A 25705-nucleotide genomic window follows, 5' to 3' on the forward strand; every position below is an offset into this window, starting at 1 on the left:
GGGCTTTTAGTAACTAACATCGTCCATTGCTATAAGCCGGCGTTACTAATAGTGTAAAATATTAGTAACTGGCTGTGGTCGGTTACTAATAAGTACTATTAGTAACTGGCTTTCTACAAAGCCTGTTACAAATAATGAATATTAGTAACTACCCCTTTTACATGCCAGTTACTACAAGTTTATTATTAGTAACTGACTTCACTCTTTGCCAGTTACTGTACGTTATATATTCATAACGAACATCATTCTTGGCAGTTACTAAAAGTATTTGTCAAATATAAAAAAAATGTGGATTGCGCAGTGATGTGGTACTACTAATGTTGCCACCACGACACTGTTACCATCCACGTATAATGCCACGCATCACTACAATTCACACCTACTATAATAATCACATATATTAATTAACATACGAGGGCGGGAAGACAAATAAATTTAACAGTACTTGTAACAAAATGTCATGATGGATAATCTTGGAGTAAACGTAGAGATATACAGAAGTTGTCCTACACACAACTTTAAGAACGGAATAGGGAAAATAAATCAAAGTAAAAAGGAAACCTTCGATCTTTATCACGACTAGCTTCACAATATAACGATCATCTCCTTCGGGATACTTGTAACGAGTCTAGAGATTTTTCACGTGTTTATGTATTACCAATCAACAAGTTTGCTATATGTTTGTTGCCGGAATTGTCCATGTATTGTTATAGTAGAAGGTCCCCACTCGTAAATTTCATATATTAATGAGTCTCCCCGATTTCTTCCTTATGTACCATGTTCTAACCTGAAGTATAGATTTAGATTATAAAATAAATAAGTATTGTGTATCCTATAAAAGGAAAACAAGAAGAAAAAAGAAAAAGCAGTCTTGAAGAAATAAGCCCAAGAATTGAATTAGAATGATATACGAGTCAACTTGACATATTAAATATCACAAATGAAAAGAGAAATAACATATCCATTTTGAATATTACTCCCTCTGTCCCGAAATACTCGACCCGGTTTGACCGGCACAGAGTTTAAGGGACTTGAATTGACTTATTTAATTTAATAGGTAGTAGTTGATAGTGGGGTATTATTTTAATGTAGTTAGTGGGAGGTGGGTTAAGAGGTGGGGTTGGGGGAGAGTAGGGGTTGAATTTTTAATTATTTTTTGTATGGAGTAGGGGGTAGGTGGGTTAATAGGGGTGGAGTGAGAAATTATATAATATTGTTAGAATATTTCCATTTTTAGAAACAAGTCAAGTATTAAGGGACGGCCCGATAAGAAAAACAGGTCAAGTATTCCGGGACGGAGGGAGTAGTACTTAGTAGTAGTAAAGGCTAATGAGTTCTTCCTGTATCCAGTAGACAATAGCAGTTGACATGTCGGTCCTCACTCCAGCCAAGTTTACGTGAATGTAGGACTGAAGAAGAGACAACAAGAAAGTACCTTAACCATTATAGTTTGATTGTAGAAGCACAAGCTACTTGTATAGAATTTTTAATTTGAAATGGTTTAGTCCCAAGTCTTTCATTGACGACAATATCAATTGGACACCCCATGTTAATATCAATAAATTCAGCGAGCATTCTTGGTCAATGAGCTCGACAACACGGACAACTGCATTGTTAGGCCTGCTGATTTACGGTATTTTTTGTGTGTTGGATTTTCTGAGGCAGTTAAGTTCTGATGTAATCAATTGGTTTTGTTTGTGGGCTTCTAGGTCTGCAATTTGATTTGTGTTGGTACAGGCTGCCTTGATGGCTGTTAATAGTTGAAATCAGGTCAGTCAGAAGAAGGTGGTATAGTGAGAGTTTATGTGTTGTTGTAGGAGTATGGTCATTTGCGTGATAATCGAGGTATAGTGAGCAATGACGTTGAGCAAGTTTTCTTGTTAGACAGAGAAATTGAGGTAAAGTTAACATGAATCTAAGCGCAATAGTATTACGCTCAGCTAAGCAGGTGGTTCCAACTGAAACTTTTGACACTTAACCGTATTTATGGGTATTATGTGACTTGAACCAGATATACCACCGGACTTAAGTGAAGCTCGAAAAGAGAACTATGCACTTGAATTGGTCCCTAACAGGCTAACACTAGCATTGATGCATACCAGTCAAACAAACCCAACATTTGGAATGACCATACACTCCCTCACTTACACGAACACCCAACCAAATAACTTTCAACTACTCTTTTTGTTGAACCAGTTTTCGATTACAAATCCATTCCTTCCCAATCCCCAATTCGGTCTATAAGTAGACACCAAGCATAAAAACACTAATCACACGCTTCAGTCCCCAATTAGGAAAACCAAAAAAATTGTTTAGTATCCAGGCTGCTGACTACAAGATAGCTAACTATGAATTGCAAATAGCATGCATGAGAAGTGACATAAATGAGTTAAATGAGAAGTTGGATTCCGCAAATGCTACTACACAATCAAATGAGAGACAATCCAACATACTTGAAAAGGAAAACGTGTTCTGAGTTCAAGAGGTTTGACGAGGTGCAAGATACACTACTACAAAAACCCCTTTTGGAGTCGCCTCTTAACCACCTATAGGTACCTTCTTTACGTGTCGCCTGTCGCCCGACACTGTAGGGCGGTTTATGTGTCGCCTCTTACGTTGGAGGCGACTCCGAAGAGGAAATCTACGAATTTGTATGTATATTTTGGGTCGCCTACTTCACTTGAGGCGACACATACGGTACTCTATGGTGTCGCCTATATTTTTTGGCGACACATATGGTGCTCTATCGTGTCGCGTGTTTCGTTTGAGGCGATGTTAATGGCACTCTATGGTGTCACCTAATTCTGTTTTAGGCGACACATATGGTACTTTATGGTGTCGCCTACTTCGTTAGAGGCGACTCATATGGTACTCTTTAGGGTCGCCTACTTTGTTTGAGGCGATGTATATGATACTCTATGGTGTCGCCTCATTTGTTCGAGGCGATGCATATTTTAGTTTCTGCTATTGATAATTAGAATTGCTATTTTTTATTTTATTTTTTAGCGCATATATATAATTGTAGCCTATGTAGGACTCGAACCTACATATATATGTGCTGGCACATTGCTCTACCATTTGAGCTAATAGGCTTTCAAGAAGAATTAATGGTAGTACTACTTAAAATACTTAGCTGAAAAGAGGGAAAAGTCACTCCAAATGTCGACGGTTTGTATAATGATTAATGAATAATACATCCTTCACAGCAAAGAGATCATCTTTTAGAATTATACCTGAATATTATGACCCTTCACAGCAGGAGGAAGAATTTCAGACCCAAAGTCATTGCATCTTGGGTATGCCTGTGTTAGAAGTTTAAGCAGAACATCTATCTTAAACACCTAAACTCCCATGGATGCAATGTAAGGGTTACTTGATGCATCTTTTTGAGATAATCCAAGGATTTGGGTGTCCACTTGCTGCAGAAAACCGGACATCAAAATGATTTAGTCTTCATCCTTTTAAATTGTATAAACAAAGAAAACATAAGCACATAATAGAAAGATTTTGTCACCATAGATTCCAAGTCATCCCCCCTGGGGTTTTTCACAAAACTGGAAAACTTCGGCGTAAATGAAGCCATATACATGCAGTAAAATTAAGTAAATATATGAGATGATTAATGAATATTAAAAAAAAATGATAGAAGTGTCACTGTGGAACTGTGGAAGCATACCTCTCACCCACAGGAACACAAGAAACTGTGATGTCGGAGTTTCTGTCAATGTGACTCTGCAAGTGATTTAAGCGAGAAGATAGTTAAGATCATTTTATGGTGACCAAAATTACATTAATTCAAATCAAGAAGAATCTTATCCAATACCTGCACAAGATCCATATAGTCCATCGTGTAGAGCTGATCACCATACAATATCAGAACATTCTTGATATTCTTATTCCTCGCACCCTGTATATATTACAAACATTCAGCACATACCCTTCTCTCACTGTCCAATACTTTTGATTCTATAGGTTCCCAAGCAAAAGTAAAAGAACTAGAAAATCACCTACCCCTACCTCAAAAGCCATATAAATTGTCTGGCAGCATCAGCTGTTCCTTGAAACCAGTTCTTTCCACTTTCTCCTTATGTTTGTGTAGCTGCCAAAACCTATTAATCAAATAAGGTTTGACAGAATTCTATGTTAATTTCTATTCTTATTTGATTAGGGAATCCAAAGTCACATCTCAAGGCGAACTAAGGGTATGTTGCACCGGAAGTTTACCTCCACAAGTCCGTCTCCAAAGTTGATACTGTTTCCGACCATGACAAGTGCAGTTTATGTGGAGATTTAGGGAAGCTGAATTGAACCGAATTAATATGAATACTTTGTTTATACCATTGTTGATGTAGCTACTCACCGGAATATCAATAAGCTTGTAGCATCCTCCAACATTAACCTGTATCATACTTGAATTAATTTACCAGGGTCCATAACCGAAAAATATGATTCAAAACTTTATTTGTTGAATAACATTTATGTACATAATCTATCTTGCTAACGGGTGTTGATGTTCTGCTGGTAAGAGGAAATAGTTGAGCTCCTGCACCTCCTCCCAATATAATTGATGCCTGATTCGAACCGAAGAAGGTTTTTGAAGGATTCACCTCAAATAAAGTACCCGATGAACTACTCGGAAAAAATGAAACTGCGATGTTTCTGGAATAAAAGATATCTTAACATAGTTGAGTAAGAATTTAAATGCAAGTTACAACAAAAAGTTAATAAAAATGTTTCATTATTTACAATATACAACACTAACAGGAGAAGAAGTCACAAATATTATTTCATCCTTGTCCAATTTCTTTCCAAGGTTTTTAAGGGAAAATGGAATCACACTCACAAGGTCAAAGAGGAAAGTATAAAGTTACTTGGAAAATCTGATTTGGTACTTCTTCAGCCCAGAGCATCCCCTTATCACTGAATAGCTCAAAGAGCACTTGACTGGGCATTGGACCAGAATTTTTTACCATATTAGGTTGCCAACAACAGATATATCACTTTTTCCACTAAGGTAAGGGATTGCACTCTTCTAAGAATCCCAATAGTAAGATTTCAACCAATTGAGTGCCTGGATATGTGAATACAACCAACACATCAATTTGTACTCAAAATAAATGACTATGATATATAAACATATCCAAACATTATGAGTATGCATCTGATAACAATGCCAGCCAACTGAAACCTTAACAATATATTTCAAAAACTTAACAATATCTTCTAAATAAACTGAAACCTTTTCAAATCCGTAACTTTTCTAATACAAATATCCCTAAATAAGAGAAAAAAACATTTCGAATTGAAAAATCATACTTCAGTGCAGACTATGTGCTTATGTTATTTCTAATTTTGTGCGCACTGCATTTCTTTACATTATACTTGTAATTATTTATACGAGTTCAACATTACTTTTAGTCAATAAACCCCTTATGAATTTAACTCTTTATTGGAAACTTATAAACCTTTTGGCCTCGAAGCACCTTAAAAGAACAATTTTGTTTTATTATTTTTAGTCAATAAACCAAATCTGAATTTCTTTCCTGTCTGTTGGAACACTCCAACTCAACTACACCATCTGCTATGCTTACTCTTGTTGGAGAGCTACTTAGAGAACTACTTGGAGATCCACTCCAAATGCCCCAATATACATTATCTAGACCGAGTCAACCATTCTATCAGAGAAGCACACCTTACGGAACTTTCTATCCTTCCAATCAAACACACTTTACGCAACTTTCTATGCCAAACGCCATTAGGAGTAGTTGTATTGCTTAAAAATAAACCCCAATCAAATTTGGAACATTATTTTGAGATAACAGGCAATGAAACCTCTTTTCCTAATTCTAATTATGGTAAAAAAAATGCAAAGTTTTGAAAACTTGGATCAAAGTTAAGCCTCCTTAAGTCGCACTTCTGCTGTTATTTCTTGATAAAGAAAATTATAAAATTGATCAATGAAATGAATTTTTTTCAATGAATCAAACTTAAGCCTCCTGAAATTACTCTTGTGATTATCTCGTGATACAAAGTCCAATTCCTAGAGTTGGAATCAGTAACAGAAGAACTCCAATGCAAGGAATATATCTTCAATAGAACATATGATTAAGTTTGGCTTTCCACCAACATCTAGTACTTTTAGTGAACAGTATTCTGATTCCAGAGAATAACAACAGTATCAATTAATTATGTTCTTTGTGTTCCCAACTCAAACAATCATAATCTAATTCTATAAAAATATCGAAACCTAATGTTTCATCAATCAATTCCAGAAAAAATATACAGGTAACTAACAATCACTAAATCAAATTACATGAATAGAGAAGAGGAAGAGGGACGAACCGAAGACCGTTTTGGAAGGGATCGCTACTGTTGATTCGACGGCTTTGTGCGGTGCCTAAGTGATTGTCTCTGAATCACTCGCAGCAATTTCGCGATTCTCAATTTATTGATGGAGGGTTTCAATTTCGCGATTCACAATTTGTTGATGGAGGGTTTCAATTTCGCGATTCACATTTGCTGATGGAGGGTTTCAATTTTCGTGAGTATTGATGGTACTTTCGATTTCGTTAATGGAGGTTTTCCGTTTCGTGAGTGTTGAATGTTGATTGTGCAGGCCGGTTTCAATTCCTCTGATGAAGGGTTTAGCCGTTTAGGGCTCGTAAAATTTTTTCAATGACGTAATTTCTTTTTTAAAAGTTTTTATAACTTTTTTTAAGTAGACAATCAATGCTCCCTTTGGAAATTAATTAAAATTAAAATTTACACATAAGGAGTCGCCTATAATCAAAAGGCGGCATATAAGGCTACGGTGTCGTTGTAAACCACACATAAAGCTACGGTGTCGTCTGTAAACTAAAGGCGACAAATAAATTCAACTCTATTGTGTCACCTACAATGCAAGAGGCGACACGTAAACTATATACGTCCCATGCAATGTACAAGGCGACACATAAAGTATACACGTCCGATTTTATGGTGTAGGGGACTCGTAAAATTTTACTTTTCGAGTCCCCTACTCTATAAAACGCGACTTTAAAACCTTATGTGTCGCCTAATAAGTAGCAGGTGACACATAAACCTTTTATTTGGTTTTTTATTTTGATTTATGGAGCTTTATGTATAACAGGCGACTCCAAAAGCTTATGTGTCGCCTATTTTTTTGAGGCGACTCGAAAACCCCGACTCCGTAGGGTGTTTTTGTAGTAGTGTATATAGTTGCAGACTTCCTGAAAACGAAGTGAAAAGAGCCACTAAAGTTGTTGACAAGGCACGATCAGATGCAGATGCAACTACTGCTCGGAAGGGGAAAAGTGAAATTCAGCTGACAATGGAAACGAAAGGCAGGTTAGCAACTTACAAATGGAGAAAAGAACTATCAAGAATTCAATATTCAAGTACTTGAGAGTCCCCTTGAGACCAAATGTGTTGTAAGTTAGAAGAAAATCGTCGGACAAAGGTGATGTATCATTAGCTGCAGGCTGCCCCATAAATCTTGTCATTAATCCAGCAAGAGTTAGCATAAATTCAACAAAAACCTACATAGAGTTATCTGTTTTGCATAATATGAATTAAACCAGACTTAACCACCTCCATTAATGGTTTCCCACTGTTGACATGTATTAGAGATAAGTGACAACGATATCCTCTAAAGAGGTGGACAATTCATCACGGTACTCCTTAAGAAAAAAAAATTGTACCTAATCATAGAATCCAGGGTAAGGCAAATTGGAGCAGGATATATATCATTTTTGGTGCTAATTAACTGAACAGCAATCCCAGTGACTGAGAGGTTTTGTCCTGTACCAGAAGAACTAATTCAGGAACAATAATACCACACACGAACACATGGTTTGCACGTCAGCAAAGGCTGTCAAGATTCGTCTGTCGTAGGAACCTCCATCGCCACCTTCTTCAGTCGTGAGTGCTTCCTCAGATTCTCTGATGGAACCCGACATGGGAATCAAGTCTTTGACTTCCTGCATTTTGTTGATCCTGTGCTTCCTGCTTCTTGTCTTTCTAAAGAGCATAACGTAAATGTATGAAACATGTAAGTAAAGATCATAGACACCGTAGATGAAAAAAATTGAGAAAAGGGCATTCTAACTTTTTCAAAGAATTAATTGAGATTAAAACTGAAGTGTGTAGGCAATTTGATCTTCCATTTTCAAACACTTTTTTCTCTTGTTGGCTGTAACTCATGATTCAACAGTTCAAAATGCGATCATATCCTAACGACAAAAGCAAAATGTGAGAATCTGATTAATTCATAACTGTTACCTACAATTAGCAGATGTTATATTTGATTTATCCGCCTATATTTATGAATTTTATAAACCTATAATTTACTAAGAATCGAAATATAGCAGTAGCACATAAACGTTTTCTTTCGTTGTCTTTCCTATTTGTTGAAACATTTCTAGTTTTGAATAGCCCGGGTAATGAAAATGACAAATCAAAACGTACTAGCCATCAACATATTTTTAAGTGGAAGAAGAAATGCATAACTAACATAACTTCAATCTAACTAGTGACTTAATCTCTATTATGAACAGCATAAGATCCCCTAAAACCAAAAAGGCTCTCTGCATTTAGTAAAAATTTCCAAATTATTCACTACCTCTAATTGTTATTTGTAAAACCAACGAGTTTTCACTATATAAACACTCTCGGTATTTTTGTGACAGTGATAACATTAGTAACATAACTCGACAATTGCCAAATCCATCTACAACAACATGAACCAGGTAGTTTCAAAACCTGTTCTACCTTACCCCTAAGTCCCTAACTAAAATAAAAACAACCAAATTCCAACTCAAGTTATGGTCCAAATTTCATCTAGGTGAACAATCTTTTCAATAAACAATTCAGGACAACAGCCAGTTCATAATATTTTGGCAATCAAACTATCAAAGTACTAGCCAAATTAAAAAATAATTTATTACTTACAACATTTCCAAACCTAATAAAAAAAAGCGACGGAAAATAGAAACTCGAACATAAGGATTTGCTAAAGTGTAAACCTTCCCTCATTGAGCTGCATAACTGATTCAAGAGAGGCATAACTGATCACCCCTATCCATTACAAGACTAAGAGCGTTATTGTAACGCCCCGACCTCTAACTCAAGTATTAAAGCATAATTAGCAGCGGAATTAACCTAATTTGGTCGGGATATTACCTGCCGTAATTCTCTCTTGGAAATTACAAGGCAACACCATACATAAGCCATAAAAACCTCCAATTTAATATAATAATCCTTTATATATTCTCAAAATAAAAGTACATAACTTACTAAAAGTCTTTAATTAAATTATTATAACTTTAAGCATAAACTAGGTGAATATTATAAAAGTGAAATTTCCTCGCAACTACGCGTTTCCATCGATTCCCGCAGTACCTAAAACGGAAAACAAAACGGTGAGCCGAAGACTCGGTAACGACTACCCTAGCAACGTAAATTCATTTCAACTCATTTTATTTAATAACACAGGGAGAATAGAATCAGTAACACGTTTAATAAAACATCATAATAAATTCATTCATAAACTTTTCAATGAAAACGTCATTCATAAACTTTGCAATTTAACATGCTAGTTGTCGGCAAGTACGAACCGTGAAGGAATTCTCCACTGGGCCTGGGCCCATAAGAACCTGGGCTCATCGTAACATGGGGCCTGGGCCTTAAGCCTGGGCTCATAAACCATGGGAGCCTGGGCTCGTAATCCATGGGTGAACAGGTGTCCGTGGTGCATGCATGACCGGTAGATAGGAAGATGGTAGTTTATATACCGCCAGACAAACCAGGTCTTTCACTTTCATTTATCATGTTTTATGTATTTTTACCAAGCCTTGGCTTGTATTTCAGTTGAAATAACATAACTCATTTAACTCATAAAACATCATTTTGATCCTGGGATCAATAAACATATTATTTCTTTCAAAGCATTGCATAAACATAATTTTATGAGAAAACTCAATCAAATCATATTATAATAAACAATTCAAACAAATCATATTTCATCCCACAATCCATAAAACACATCAAAACATTTAATTCTTAAATTCAATCATAACGCCATAATTTCATAATACATTTATAAGGGGATTGCGGGTACTAGCAATAGCCGTTACCTTAACCGTCGTTTTATACTTCCCGTCTGATGGATCGTTCTTCCTGAGCTCCAAGTCCGATTTCTTTCAGAATATTAGATTATTGAATTAGTAACTAAAACGATAAATGATTTAAAATCAATATTTATAAATAATAAGTTTTATAAGTAGTGAATTTATAATTTACGAATTTTAATAAAAAGTATATTTTCGAAATTCAATGAAAATATTATTAATCAAAATTTCAGTCGAAGTATATTTTATATTCCTTAAGCCGATTTTCATGAAAATATTACTTAAGTTCCGTTTTTTGTAAATTCAAGCTAGTAATTTCTTTTGGTAAAATCGATAATTAAACCTGAAAAATAATAAATCATTTTATTAGTAAATAGTTATATAATAAGAATTGTTAAAACATAAAAATAATAAATTAGCAAATCTGAAAATACAATTTGCTTTTAACTCACCCAAAAGCCCAAAAGAAATATGGCCCAACTTATTATAGGTTTAGGAAATTAGAAATCAAAGTTTCATGTGAAACTTAATTTGGGTTTCTGGAAAATGGGAGGCACGACAGAGGGGAAGGGAGGAGAGCACGAAAGAGGAGCAATGGAGGAAAGAGATGAGGGAGGTGGCATCTAGTTGGGAGGCGCAGCAGGGTTGCGCCGGAGGCGACGGTAATGGTGGTGGTTGTGCGGTGGCAGTACGACGGGAGAGAGAGAGAGGAAGAAAGGGGCACGAAATTGGCGAACTAGGGGAGTTGAGGGGGCGTTTTCTGGGCGGTTTTGGGAGGAGGGAGGGCAGTTGCCGGAGATTTTGGGGCGGAGGTGAGTTTAGAAGGTGGTGCGGCGGTCAGTTGCGGCGTTTGCGTGGCTGGGTGGTGCGGCAGGGGCGAAGAAGGGGGGAGGCAAGGGAATACGCGGGAGGAGGAGGAGGGCAGGGGGAAGTATGGTGGGACGTGGTGGTGTTTCTGGGTGGCCGAGTGGTGCTGGGGTGGTGGTCGAACAGTGGTGGTGCGCCGGAGGAGAAAAAGAGAAAGAAACAGGGGTGTGCGAAGAGGGAAAAGCAGGGGAGATGGAGTGGATGTTTTGGGTCGGTTTCTTGCCGGCGATGAAGACAGGTGGGGTGACCGGTGATTTAGGGTGGCGACAGCCACTGATGGTGGTGGTTAATGGTAGGCAGTGGTGGTCCGAAATAGGAACACAACAAGGGAGGTGGTGGAATTTGAAAGGGGACTTTGTTTTTATTGAAATCTAACTGAAATTGTGGATGCTTTTGTATACATGTAGAGTAAAGAACAAGTTGAAATCCTTGGGGTCCAAGGAATGAACAATGATTGAAATAAGGGAAGAAGGGAATGAAGAGATTGTTTCCAACTTCATACGTGAGGAACAAGCAGTAAGAGAAGAAAGATGCCAATTTGCTCTTTAGGGGCATTTTGGTAATTTCATTTAGTTGGGCTAAATTTCTGAAATTTGTTGCTATAATTAGAAATTGATAAAAATATGAATCCTTATTTAAAACAAGTTTGAAATAAATTTTTTATAAAATATCGATAACATAAAATAATTTTAGTTTTCGAGTAAATTAAGAATGTTCCGAAATTATAAAAAAAATTCGAAATAAAAATAAAAATATAGTTTAAGCTCGTAAAATTAAATTATAAAATTTTAAAAAAATAAAGCGTGTAACGATATTAAAATTTAATCGCAATAAAATTCGTTAATTAATTAAAATAAAATTTGAAGTTAGGATTTAAAACGATTTTAAGCTAAATAAAAATAATTAGGCATAATTAATCAAGTTTTAAAAATTCGGGGTATTACAGTTATGCAGGGGAAAAATAAGGCAACAACCCCCAAATTCATAAGAATATTCGCAAATTAAAGTTAAATTAGCAAATTCGAGATAAAAACCCTAACTGTTTGAATAAGAAATCTAGATCACCAAAGAATTTGCAAATTAATTGTTATTGTAAATAAAATTTGGACATTAATTTGTTAGGGAGTAGAGAGGTATGACCTTAGACCAATTAAGGTTTGCCGGCGACATGAATTTTGCCACAAGAAGAAGACGATGGAGATAAAGAAAAACATTGTTCTAGACATCTTTCGTCTTCACGGAGGAAGAAGGTTGAAGGAGAGAAAGGAAGTTGGGGAACTTGGAGGAGGAAAGGTGAATTCAGAAATTGGTGATTTTAGCGACAAGGGAGAGCGTGAAGTTATGAACCGGAATGAATGAAGATTGAAGAGCGGTTTATTTTAATTTTAAGAAAGAGGAATTAGAGAGAGAGTCATTTTTATTTGACAAAAGAGTAATTTGTAACCAACGATGGTGTTGTCCATTACAAGTAAACAGGTTTTAGTCGGCAGATTGTAACTGGTCTTTTCTGGGCCCATTACTAATTCTCGATTATTTGTAATGCTATTTAGTTAAGCCCATTACGAATGCACTTTTTATAACTGATATAAATTACGTCAGTTATTAATAGGGAGTTACTAGAAGCATTTTTTCTACTAGTGATTTATTTTTAGTTTCCAGGCAATAACACAGTGCCTTCATGAGTAGCTTGTGAACTATTCCCATCTGGTAGACTCACTGGCCAGTTGCGAATTTGCTTCACTTCAACCATGCACTCTAAAGTTCTTGTTACATGATGCGTCTCTAGCACTCACCAGAGAGTATCTTTCTGTTTTGGAAGGTTGAGAAGATCAAGAATATTGTTTGGGGGTTATGTTTGACAATCGTGCTTGGTCCGCGGTGCGAGGTTGTTGCCCTTGCATCTGTTGTTGTTGCATTGAGGTGCTGGTAGTGGCATTGTTTTCCCTTGCCACTATACCTCCATGCCCTCTCCAAACAATACCACCACGTCATCCTCTACCTCCACGACCAGGCCCACGACCACCACGAGGTCAATCCTCCCACCAGTCCGGAAAGCCATGAATTTGGAAACAAGTGCTTTCATCATGACCTTCCCGATTGCAATGAGCACAAAACTTTTCAGAGTTATCATTAGATTTTGATTTTCCTTTTGTGTCTTATTGAACCTTAAATGTCATCATCATCTCTTGATCTTCCTTCTGGCCACCAAGCAATCGTTCTACTTGAGCAATATTCTGGTATGCACGATCCAATGTGGGTAGAGGATCTTGATTCAAAATTTGAGACCCCACCAAAGCATACACATCGTCTAGACCAACAAGGAACCATTATAGGCTATCTTCCTGCAATAGGGTCTGGTATTGAGTTGCTAGACTACATCGGCAGCCACCACAAGTGCATTCACTGCAGGTACACTTCGACAGCGTCATATACATCGACAGTTCGTCAAAAATCTTACTAAGCGCGCCTCCAAAAACACGAAGCGAAAGACTTTGTTTTACCTTGCTTACACTCAGCCATAAATGTCTTTAATTGGAAGATTTGTGTGTCGTTGATCACACGGAATCTCCCCTTCGTGACCGTCCATAATTCAAAAGCATCTTTGTAGAATGTGAGAGTTGAGCGAATTGATGGCTCAATCGTATTCATAAGCCAAGCCACAAGCATTGAATGAACAGTATACCAATCATCTAGATTTTCATCATTCTCCTTGGGTTTCTTGATCCTACCATCCAAAAACCCAAATTTTCTCTTTGCTCATTTAGCAGTTTGAATTGCCCTAGATCATTCATCATCATAATTCTCACCCTTCAATTGAATTGGTGTGATGAGATTACCTGTGTTGTCATTAGACCCTAGGTAAAACACACCAATCTTCTTGTCACCGCCAACACCAGTGTTGGAATTAGGCTTCTCATTGTCCCCTGCCATATCCCCAAATAGAAGACGAAAAATTGTGTTTTATGTATTTCTCCACCGACCTCTTCAATTCGGCTTTGAAAAAAATTGTATTTCTTAGGATTGAACATATGCTCTGATACAATGATAAGAAATTTACCTCCACTTTTTCTACCCTTCTCATTCACAATCGCAACATATATATACAAGTATATGATACAAAAATAGGAAAGCGTGTCCTAACAATAATCTCCTAATCTCTCCTTAAATATCTCATATAAAAATGTACATAACATAAAATCTCCTAATTATGGTAAAATATATATCTCGTAACATATCCCTCCGATTTTGGAGGGTTTGTGTTTATTAAAGAGGGAGGGAAAAGTCTTCCTCTAACCTTTTGTCCAAACAAGGGATATTGCTCCCCTCCTTTTCCCTTCCCTTTCTCTCCATTTCCTCTTATCAAGACGAAGTGTAAGTGTAAATGTCTATGTCTCCACGATGGGTTCTTGGCACTCTGCCAACTTCTCTGAAGTTGTATCATCACAAACATGAAGCTAATGAAGAAAGTTTTTGGGAATACCACTTTTCATACTTCTTTTGGATTTTATTTACTTGGCTTACTTATCCGGCCATAAGAAAGAAAGACTCCTCCAACCCAACATCTATCTAAATATCCAGTGACATTCATTATTTGGTGTACGCATAAACAAGCCAAACAATACACCCACCTTCTGAACTCAAGGTCACGTACTCGACTGCTCAATTGCTCTTATATCGGATCCAGGTGCGTGAAGGGAGAGGCCACAGATTGTTTTCCTCGTTTGGTAGTGTTTTGGACAAATTTTATTGGGACATTCATTTATCACAAATTCTTATTTACAAGGGTCGTACTATAAATATTGTACATCAGATTAAAAGTTAACTTTAAATGTTTTAAAATTAAGCTTATATATGTAAAAGTAATCCATTTTTTAGTGATAAAATTTTTCATTTTAATAAAATTTATTTCTTCAAAATCACTAATAATGTATAAAATTAATCATTTAACTCTTTAAAATGTTTATATATCAACGTTTTTTTACTAATATAAAAGTTAATCAAAACTAGGTTAAAGTTAAAAAAAATAGGTAAAAGTTATCTTGGTGTACAATAAATTTATTGTACACCTAGTGCGCGGCTGCGCGCAAGACCTTTTGTTCATTTATACTCCCTCCATCCCTTAATACTTTAAACGGGTCGGTCAAGTTGGGTTATAAAAATTTATTTTCGGGTTTGGGTTGAATCGGGTTGGTCATTTTTGGGTTCAGGTTTACAAATGCTTGTTTAAGATCCAGAACTTTCGGGTTCGAGTCGAACCAACGGGTTGAGAGATTTTAAAACGCGCATTATATTTTCATTAATTTAGGTGATAAATATACAAAATATGGGCGCAAATTAACAAATTTTCCTACACATGTCTATATTTAGTCAAATTCAACCATAAATGGCGTATAATTCAAATTAAAATTATATTACACACAACAATAGTAAAAACAACGTGTTTATTATACTTAATTTTTCTCATAATTCCATTTATTACTATAAATACAATGATTTTCAATCGATCGGGTCCAAAACAGGTTCGGTTGGGTTTTGACCCATTACTTTTCGGGTTGTTCGGGTTCGGATAAAATCGGATTATGGGTCACAAAATCTTGTTCAAGACCCATTATTTTCGAGTCGGGTTTGGTTCAGTTTTCGGGTCGAGTCAATTTTTGACAGCTCTACTCGCACTGCTTTCCTTTTCGGTCGTCCCTTAATACTTGCCCCGCTTCTATAAATGGAGTTTTAAACAATATTATATTATTTATCACACTTACCTATTAATCCACTTGCACCCTACTCCCTATAAACAATCATTTAAAGATTCACACTCACCACTCCCCGCCCCTTACCATTTCCCACTAACTATATTAAAAAAAAATACCCTACTATCAACTAACACCCACTAAATTAAAAAGTCAACTCAAGTGTTTTAAACTCCGCAACGGTCAAACCGATGCGAGTATTAATGGGCGGATGGAGTAATACACAAACTAACACTTCAGCAAGTATGACCAGCAGCTGAAGTAGGTATCAAGTATCAACTGATCATATTTGGTGACTAAGCAAAGTAACAAATTTATTTCATTCGTCACGCAAAAGCAGACACAAAATCTGCTGATATAATTCACCCTTGACAATAAAACTCAAAGAAAACAGCACTTTTTTTTTTGTTATATCTACAACGATTAGTGATTACCAATGGTTCATTTCCCATACAATTTCCGTACAGCAACACTTGCATAATTCTCTACTATACGGACTCATTCAACACTTTCACCATGTCTCAAACAGCAAATGAAAGTGGCATCTTCTTACTACTACTATTACTCCTCCTTTTCCTCCTCAAAAGCTTCTTAAAAAGTCCACCTGAAGTAGCCTGTTGTTTCTGATACGGTATAATAGCGAAAGAACCCAAATCGATATCATCGTTCATCTTCGCAACATTGTTGTTACCTGTTGTATTATGTGAACCGAAGTTATTATTATTGTTGGTACTTATAACTTCCTTGGTTTTCGGGGATTCAAGTCGTCGATCAGTTTCATCAATATCCTCTGTTTGCAACTGGTCCATCAGAGAGGACCTTTGGCAAGTTGGCTTATTTTCCCTTGACGGGGTTGAGGTAGCAGCAGAGGCAGGGGCAGTCTTAGTTGGAGTGGAGATGAATTTATCAGAAACTACGGCGTCCCGTGTTGAGGCCATCGCTTGCAATTGCTTCCCTAAATGTAAAATGGTTTCTTGGCACTCTGCTAACTTCTCTGAAGCTGCTGATATCTCCCATTCCTACAGACCATTTCATGTTTCAGATTAAAATGTAATTAAAAAAAACGAAATTGTTGTTTTCACCGGAGAAACCTCCATTATCTTAACTAATCTATTTGAAATTACTGACCCTTATCTGGAATTACATACCGGAGAAACATAAATTAGAAGTTGCACCTGGTTGTATATAGTTTAACATGCAACCGGGTTAAAGGCACATATAAAGCACATTTTTACAATTTAAAGGCACATTTATACAGTTTAAAAGAACATTTTTTTATAAAATTTCTTTTTATTTTAGCAATTGTATTGTATTTACAAAATTTTCTTTTATAGCGGATGAGTTTTTTGTCTGTAAAAATGTGCTTTTAACAGGTAAATATGTACTTTTAAACAATAAAAACGTGTTTTTTGAAGCATTAAAGGTACAGAACGACTTGGTTGCATGTATGTCTACATGCAATGTAACCGGGTGTACCTTCTGCCAATTGACATTGAAGCACTTTTTATTTCGCTCTGTATAAGTACGCAGAAGAAATGACTGTAACTTACATTTCGATGCTTCTTTTCGTCTAGACTGGTATGATCCATGGTATCCACCGTTTGCACCCTGATATCAGCAGCAGATTTTCAATTAAAACAGCAAAATAAGAAGAAATAAAAAGATACACAAGATATTTGCAAAACTTATGAAGACACTAGTAAATGTACAATAAGTTCTGCTATTTGCAAAAGATTCAAAGAGTAGAAGCGTACCTCTCTAGTTCGACCTGCAAATCACGGCATTTCGCCTCCAACTCTTCACAATGGTTCACCTTATTCACCATCTCTTCTTGTATAGTTGAAATCTTTTTGTGGGCTTCATCCATTCTAGAATTGGCAGCCAAAAGCTGAGAATTAAGATCTTCATTTGTCATCTTCTGAGTTTCAAACTGTTCCTCGATCATATCCTTATCGTGCTTCAATGCCTCCATTTCTGATCGCAAATTCGCGACAGTAGTTTCCATATTCTGAAGTTCATTTCTCAACGATTCGCACTCAAGCTCGTATTTTGCAGAATCTTGCACTTTCCTTCCTTCTTCACTCACATTAAAACAAGATTCATTTTTGTATTCTGTTTCACTTTCACTTCTGGTTTCATCACAATGGTTCAATATCCATTCCAAGACACAAGTCATTTCTTGAGTAAATGCTTCAAACCCAGCTTTCCCATTCATCAAATCATGACAAATTCGAAGGAAGTTCTGCAATATAGAAGCTAACTCAGATGTTCTCCACTGAAAAACACGAACCGTGTAACAACACTCGTTCTTTACGTTATCTGTTTGTGTTTGTGAAGCATCTGAGTCTTCAGATGGGAAATTAATCCCTTGAATAATTTCAATCAACTTCGAAATCCATTTGCTGATTTCCTTGCTTTCATTTTCTAAAGCATTTTCATTAATGGGGTTTTCAACACAAACTAAAGCCAACTTCTCCATCTCCGCGAAATCATCCATGAGATGGTTAATGTCTGGAACTCCAACAGATTTAGATGCCCAAGAACCATTGCAGCTAACCTTATCATTATCACTGCCAATATCTGAAAAATCATTTGATGATATAATGCTACTCCTTGCATCTCTAATCAACTCATTTTTATGGGATTCATCAACCTGTGCTTCTAATCTTGACAACTTAGAAGCTACCTGAATATACATGTTTCTGGACATTTGAAGCTCATTCATTTTCTTCTCAAGGGTTTCCCTCACAGAGTTGTTTTCTTCCTCCAACGCACGGATTTTCTCGCTCAGATGATTCGTCTTTTTTTCAGGGGAATCAGGGTAACTGTCTATTCCATAGTCCAACTGCATGCTACTGGCATTACTTAAGTTGGACTTTTTCCTCGAATCTCTTCCCAACATGTCTACTTCACTCTTCATTTTCGCCAGAGCTGCAGGACCGGGTAACCTCTTTCTTACCAGGAGGCGGAGTCTCTGACACTCGGATTCTAGCTTAGCAATTTTCTTAACATTTTCCAAATGTTGTTTATGAGTTGCATCGTCTGTTCGGCGATTAAACTCTTTCTCCTCATTCCGAATATCAACTTCCTTCTCAAGTATTCGGACTTCATATAACAACGAACTGTTGTCTTTCTGCAGGTGTTCCAGTCTTTCAAATAGGTCATTTATGTCAGCTTTTGCCTTGGCTTTTTCTTGATTCAGTTCCTCGATTAGCTGATCCTTCAGCATAATCACCTCGCAAAGTTGAGAATTTTCTGCAGTCAATTTTGCTATCATTTCGCCTGATTCTTCTAATTTCTCTTCTAGGAACTTTCTTGTCTGCTCGAGTTCCTCAGATGCCTTCAGCATAACGTCGTGAATCCTCTGCTCCTTTTCTTCCCGAACGAAACGCAACTGCTGCATACACTCCTTCAGCGCACCATCCAAATGTCGTGTCCTTTCTTCACTGATGTCTCTCTCCTTCAAAGCTTCATCCAGTTCTTCCTGCAGCGACAATGCTTTCGCTGCTTCTTTCTCCCATCCTATATGAATCAAGCAAGAAAATTAGGTCAAATGAATGAAACATCAGAAATACATAAATCGAGCTAAAAAGATGACAAGATGTAGCGAACCTGCAAGAGCTTCTTTTGCTGATTTTGAGTGTTTATTCGCAAGATCATCTTTGGCACTACACTCTGCAAGGGAAGAAGAGAGTTTCTCTCCCAAGTCTTTAAGGTCTCTTTCGAGTTTTGACTTTTCGGCAAGAAGCACATGCACCTATGCAAAAGAATGTCAGAAATTCATGGTAACTTTCCTTGTAAGTTCTATAGTTAGAAAACTTTAACATAATCAAGCTAAATGGGGAAAACATAATTAGCAATGTGATCATATTGCATGCCCCATTTTAACTCTAAAACAGTTTCATTAGTTGTGATTTACTCCGTATATAAGAATTGCATTAGTTCATATCGTACGGGTACTTAACTCTATACCCTTCGTTCCTGATTTTATAATTCATACCCGTCATTCCTAGATTTAATGTCATGCCAAAGTTACTGTGATGTAGTTGTAGAAAATTTGTAGTACCTTTTCCTCATTTTCTTTTGAAGCAATTTCCGCTTTCTGAATTGCCATGATGGTTTTCTCCGAGGGTTTCTTCTTCCATATCCATGGCTTGTGATCTGTCATCTGGTTAGCTCTTCTGATTTCTGATACAACAGAGTGAACAAACCATTCAACTCAAAAGTACTTGGATGAAAATTTTCAAGTAAAAAAAATCAAAAATATTACTCCGTATAATATTCTTCATAAATGATAGCACAAAGTAAAATCACTGCTCAAACTCACTAGCACTTTGAAACTTGACTAAAGCATTTTAACTAGCAGATGGTCTAGCCATCTGCATATCATTTCACGTTTACACGAAATGATGTTGGTTTAAAAAGAAAAGAAAAAAGTCGAAGATTCATTTTTATTTGGTCTTGAAGCAACATACTCCACTCCATACTGTAGTTTTGCTGCCTAATAAAGGGCCAACAGGAAACAACCTCATTGCGGAATATGAGAAATGGCCACTTATATTGCTATTAGAAAAATCAGCAATGATAAGTGGCCAATATACAAAGTATGGTAACATTAACATCAACATTTTTTTTTGACGGGAATATCAACATTACTTAAATTTGTTACTCGCGCATACTACATAGTACGTATAGTATATTAGACTATTTGAAGAATTGGAATGAAGAAAATTTGAAGTAATGTTGATGTTGAGTTACCATACAATGTCTACAAGATGACTCTCACCTAAATTCTTTTAATGGGGCATGCCATTGCCGCATGCATTGACAATGATGTTGACATCAATCCACATCCACTTTTGTTTTTTTGTTTTTTTGGGTTTTTGTTTCTTTCTCCTCCAGTTTTTTTGACAAGCATTGGATACCCACTTCTTGTTGCTTAATTATTCCCTTTTCAAAAGAAGCTCAATTTTATTTTATTTTAATTTATTATGTAGTCTTAGTACGAAGTACTTAATTATTTTAGGAGGAGTGGGTGTTAATTAAAGTAAACAAAGCCCTCTATTTCCTGAGTGGAAAGTGGGAATGATGAGGGATTGAACCCGGGATACGGCGTTCCACTAAGACAAACTCATGCCTTCCATGTGAAACTGGGTAATTAAAATAACTCGAGTATAAACTATTTTGTACTCCCTCCGTCCCATATATATAGTTCGTTCGACCAAAAACACGGGTTTTAAGAAAAATGGAAAAGTGAAATAAAGTACAAATAATGATTGAATTGTATGAAAAAGTGAAATAAAGTACATGGAAAAAAGAATACATGAGTACATAGAAAAGTGGAATATAGTACATGGGTGGGATTTTCAATGTATTTTTAATTAATATAGTACATAAGAAAGTGAAGATCTTAATAGCTAAAATTAGAAACAGGACTATAAGTTTAGGACGCCCAATTTTAAAAACATGATTATAATTTTGGGACGGATGGAGTATATCCTAACAATTCACAAAACCCCTTTCAAGCCCTACATACCAAACTCATGCCTTCCAAAGTCCCAAGTGAAACAAACTCTCTTAAGGAAATCAAACTTACTCTAATTTGGCCAAATTTAGCCGAATTTATGGTTAGGATATAAATTCGGCAATTGGTAGAAGGTACACCTCTCAAAATGCATAGTTTTACATGCAACTAGTTCGTTTTATACTTTTAAATTATACTTTTACACCTTCTAATTTGTGTAAATTCAGGTGCTACTTATCCACCTACATTACAAAAATTAGAGTAACGGTAAAGGTTGTAACTAAAACAGAACTAAATTAAGTTTAGCCAAATTTACCCGAACTTGGCCAAATTTATCGACGAATTTCTCGCCTAATTCTCGAGATTAACCTATGATTCCTCATAGAAGGTAACGTCCAAAATTAAGACAATTAAATACAGCAAACCATAACCAAAAACGGACAAAACTCCGCCATAACTCCACAAGGCCACAAAATACAGCCTGGTCCGCCTGTCGAACCTCAAGTGTCCTTGAGTTGACAAATTGACATAACCATCGATGCTTGCAAAGGAAAAAAAGATGACTTGACACTGCTTTTAACGAAAATCTAAAAATGACAACTTTTTCAAGTAATCCAACAAATTGTGTTTTATCTCGGACTAAAATTAGAATTATCTTTACTCATTAATTACTCAAACCTAATTCCGAGTTTCTTCAAATTACACAAAATTGAGATCTTCCTTAAAACAATTCAATTTTTATTTTTTTACATAATATTATAAAATTCATGCACAATGTACCTCAAAGGCTCAAAAATCAAAATGCAAACTCTTTGCTTCATCAATGGATTAAATTAATTAAAAGAAACTACAGCAATTCATAAAATCAGCTCAATCAATTTCTCGATCAAATAATTACACGAAAAAAGAAGTAATTCCAATTTTGGAAAGAGGATGATAAGTTAGTAAAGTGATCCGTACCTGAAAGTTTGAAGGATTTTGTGTGTTCGTGGATGACGACGAGGAAATGTAAAGAATAAAAATTAAACTATGGCGTAGAATTGAAATGGACAAAGGAAAAGAGGAATGAATTGAGGGGAGGGGAGAGGAATGGGAAGAAAGGGCGGGGGAGAAGGTTATGGAGTTGTGTATGTAAAGACTGAGAGTAGCGCCGACACAATAAAAGGAAACATCAAACAAGGACAAGTGTGGAAAGAGCAGTTAAATAAAAAGCTGGAAATGACTTTATACTCCCGTCAAAAGGTTTATTATAACTTGGGGTAATTTTTATATTCCCTTCACAAGGTTTATTGTCACTCGGGTAATTTCTTTAAGTGGAGCGCTAAAAGTCGCCTCATATTACTCAAAACCGTCCTATTATTTTTCCTTATTTTTCATTAGTATCCTTGCTTAATCTTACTTTTCAATTCTCTCACACCACCCCACCACCTCCGGCCACCATCGTCGGCCACTACCTACGGCCACCAGCACGTCGGAGGCGACAAAATGGCCGAGGCTTCACAAGAGTGTTTTTTTTTTTTTGTTCGGATTTTTTTTTAGAAACTTATGCATTTTTAATTTGTACCATGGTGCAGACTCATGAGTTTTTAGCTTCGACCATGGTATTGACTTATGCAATTTAAGCTTGTACCATGGAAGGAGCTTAAAATTCATAAGCCCGTACCATGGAAGGAACTAAAAATTCATAAGTCTCTATTTTTTTTTCCGATTACGTTAAATCAAATGCAACAACAAATCAAAATCTTAAATAATATAGACTTATGAATATTTTAGCTTGTACCATGGTATAGGCTTATGAATTTTTAGCTCCTTCCATGGTACAAGCTTAAACTGCATAAGTCAATACCATGGTCGAAGCTAAAAACTCATAAGTCTGTACCATGGTACAAGCTTAAAATTCATAAGCTTGTACCATGGTACGAGCTAAAAATGCATAAGTTTCTAAAAAAAATTCTGGAAAAAAAAAACTCTTGTGAAGACTCGACCATTTTGTCGCCTACGACGTGATGGTAGTGGCTAACGATGGTGTCCGGAGGTGGTGGCCGACGGTGGTGGCCGGTGGTGGTGGTTAGATTTGGGCGGTATATGGGTAAATGTTGAATGAGGGGGGTAAATAAAGAAGGATATATTGGTAAATGAATGTGGCGGTAAATAGTAAGCCCCTTTTTTAATAAGGGTTTCTGCAGGAGTATCACTTTTCTGTATTTATGATTATTTCTCTTACATATTCTACTACGGAGTATTATTTTTTTAGTTTTTTATCTCCACGTCTTCTTTTACTTGTACTTTATTAATAAATAATCCTCTACTTTTTCCCCTTCTGTGTAAAAACACTCTCAATTAATGTTTTTTCTTACACATTTTTCACATTTCTTAATATCCGTGTTTTTCTTATTTAGGAACGGATGAAATATAATTTTTAATTTTTACTCCGTAATATGGAGTATATTTTTTGGATAGACGTTTTAAGGGGTATGTAGGGATGCAAACAAGTCGAGCCAATTTGAGTTTTACCTTGTTCGAGCTATGCTTGATAAGGATTTTCACTGTTGGAGTTTGTCTCGAGCTTAACCGAGCTTTCCAATTTGTTGTTCAATCTTTGTTCGCTAAGCATTATGTTGTCTCGAGCTCGTCTTGAGCTTAAACTCGAGTTCGGGCTCGAGCTAAATGAGCTTTATTCGAGCTTAATAAACGAGGTTTGAGAAATCGTCAAATTGATTTAATTATATAATTTAGGAGAAAATTCACAAATTATATGTATGACTGGAATGTTTAATTTATGGGATATTATACTACATGATAGATCGCTTCCGTTTTATACATTTATTGACATTCAAGGGTCATTTTTTTTATAAAAAAAACTTATATTTTATTCTATTAAGTTGTATTTTTGAGCTTGAGCGAGTTATAAACGGGCTTATAAACGAGCTTGTAAATGAGTGCTCGTGAACATTAACGAGCAGAACATGATGTTGTTCGAGCTTGACTCGTTTACTTATCGAGCCTAGAATTTTTGTTCAAACTCGTTCATTAATTAAAATGGATTTTGACCGAGCTTGTTCGCGAGTTGTTAGCAACCCTAGTTACATGGCTATCTTTATACATGGAGTATGAATATAAGTGATTTTGAAGGGATAATTTTTATTTATAAAAAAATAATTTTTATTTTGTATATTACAATTATCTTATCTTCCTCCATTCTTACTTCCCACACAATTGGGTATTAAATACTTTGGAAAATGTTTGGTTGACTCTAAGGGTTGGCAACCCCTAAGATACATATAACATAAAATAATATATATGCATAATTAATTAGAGAGAGAGTGTGTTGTATGTAAAGTTTCAATGCATTTTTAACCAATCAAAATTCAACATTGAAAGGGTTACCAACCCTTAAGGTCACTCTATCATTGTCCAAATATTTTTCACACAAGTTTATTTGACTTCATTTTGTGATATACTTAAGAATAAACATAGTCATGCGGGGTCTTGTTAGATACGTCTCAATAAATATTTTTTAAATATCAACTTTATATTTTTTTTATCCATAATTAAATATATTAATGTTTTAAACCGTGCATTAACAAACATGACTAAATAATTGTATCATATAAGAACCGAATAAGTACTTTGTAATATTTATCAAGCACCTGATGTAATTAAGAGTTTGTATACTTTCATTGTCGTTTTGATCTGTCCCTCGAAGATTTCCCGCGTCTATTTCAACTGTACAAAGTGGTAGGTGCAAGTGTGCGGTGTGCCACTTGCTTCATGAAATTGTACTGGGGAAGAGAGTGCAACAGAGAGGGGTGGGTGTGAGTTTACTTTTGGTTGGTAAAGGAGGATTGGGGTAAGAAATTTGGTACGGGGGTAATAAAAATCACAAATTCTTGTTTACAAGGGTTGTACAATAAATATTGTACACCAGAGTAAAAGTTAACTCAAAATGTTTAAAAGTTAAGCTTATATATGTAAAAGTTATCCATTTTTTAGTGATAAATTTTTTCATTTTAATAAAACTTATTTCTTCAAAATCATTAATAATGTATAAAATTAATCATTTAACTATTTAAAATGTTTATCTATCAACGTGTTTTTTTATGAATATAAAAGTTAATCCAAACTATGTTAAAGTTACAAAAAAATGGGTAAAAGTTATTTTGGTGTACAATAAATTTATTGTGCACCTAGTGCGCGCAAGACCTTTTGAATAAAAATTTGTAATTATTAATCCAACTTTTGCCCGGTTTTTTTAATTAAGTCTACCTATGCGATATTTCTAAATAATCCAACCTTTATGACTCAACTACTATTATTAAGCCTGGATGACCGGTTACCTGCTACAAAGTCAAGGAAAATTTGTAATTATTAATCCAACTTTTGTCCGATTTTCTTTAATTAAGTCTACCTATGCGATATTTCTAAATAATTCAACCTTT

At 35.8% G+C, this 25705-nt stretch overlaps 2 protein-coding genes across 7 annotated transcripts; both read right to left on the minus strand.

Moving 5' to 3' along the window:
- Positions 1-347: 347 nt before the first annotated feature.
- LOC130469615 (glucose-1-phosphate adenylyltransferase large subunit 1) lies at positions 348-6667 on the minus strand. 3 transcript variants are annotated; one of them, XR_008930026.1, is made up of 9 exons: positions 6343-6667; positions 4485-4659; positions 4225-4399; positions 4018-4109; positions 3824-3907; positions 3677-3732; positions 3515-3562; positions 3234-3419; positions 348-787 (listed from the first exon to the last, which is right to left on the minus strand). XR_008930026.1 is itself a non-coding variant. In XM_056839002.1 (8 exons), the coding sequence occupies exons 4-8, from the start codon at positions 4027-4029 to the stop codon at positions 3342-3344; spliced, it is 276 nt and encodes a 91-aa protein (XP_056694980.1). In that variant the 5' UTR covers positions 4030-4109; positions 4225-4399; positions 4485-4659; positions 6343-6667; the 3' UTR covers positions 3099-3341. The 3 variants fall into 3 exon arrangements, 2 of the variants coding, with proteins under 2 accessions (XP_056694980.1, XP_056694981.1); XM_056839002.1 differs by lacking the exon at positions 348-787 and having other exon boundaries at positions 3099-3419; positions 3515-3554; positions 4012-4109; XM_056839003.1 differs by lacking the exons at positions 348-787; positions 3515-3562 and having other exon boundaries at positions 3099-3419; positions 4012-4109.
- Positions 6668-16030: 9363 nt separating this feature from the next.
- LOC110804517 (filament-like plant protein 7) lies at positions 16031-22446 on the minus strand. Of its 4 annotated transcripts, none has more exons than XM_022010112.2 (6): positions 22227-22446; positions 19809-19930; positions 19355-19499; positions 17497-19264; positions 17293-17350; positions 16031-16761 (listed from the first exon to the last, which is right to left on the minus strand). In XM_022010112.2, the coding sequence occupies exons 2-6, from the start codon at positions 19908-19910 to the stop codon at positions 16264-16266; spliced, it is 2571 nt and encodes an 856-aa protein (XP_021865804.1). In that variant the 5' UTR covers positions 19911-19930; positions 22227-22446; the 3' UTR covers positions 16031-16263. The 4 variants fall into 4 exon arrangements, with proteins under 4 accessions (XP_021865804.1, XP_056696856.1, XP_021865803.1 ...); XM_056840878.1 differs by lacking the exon at positions 22227-22446 and adding an exon at positions 20218-20507; XM_022010111.2 differs by lacking the exon at positions 22227-22446 and adding an exon at positions 20013-20200.
- Between the last annotated feature and the right edge of the window lie 3259 nt (positions 22447-25705).

The sequence above is a fragment of the Spinacia oleracea genome, chromosome 3 (assembly GCF_020520425.1).
Source record: "Spinacia oleracea cultivar Varoflay chromosome 3, BTI_SOV_V1, whole genome shotgun sequence".
NCBI lineage: Eukaryota > Viridiplantae > Streptophyta > Magnoliopsida > Caryophyllales > Amaranthaceae > Spinacia > Spinacia oleracea.

What these genes read in the sequence shown, in the direction of transcription:
- LOC110804517 (XM_022010111.2), bottom strand. An exon ending in AGCAAAAGAAGCTCTTGCAG is followed by an intron (nt 19,265 to 19,354) that starts GTTCGCTACATC and finishes TGATTCATATAG; the next exon opens with GATGGGAGAAAGAAGCAGCG. An exon ending in TTGCAGGTCGAACTAGAGAG is followed by an intron (nt 17,351 to 17,496) that starts GTACGCTTCTAC and finishes TGCTGATATCAG; the next exon opens with GGTGCAAACGGTGGATACCA.
- LOC130469615 (XM_056839002.1), bottom strand. An exon ending in ACTATATGGATCTTGTGCAG is followed by an intron (nt 3,733 to 3,823) that starts GTATTGGATAAG and finishes AATCACTTGCAG; the next exon opens with AGTCACATTGACAGAAACTC. An exon ending in GGGATGACTTGGAATCTATG is followed by an intron (nt 3,420 to 3,514) that starts GTGACAAAATCT and finishes GGTTTTCTGCAG; the next exon opens with CAAGTGGACACCCAAATCCT.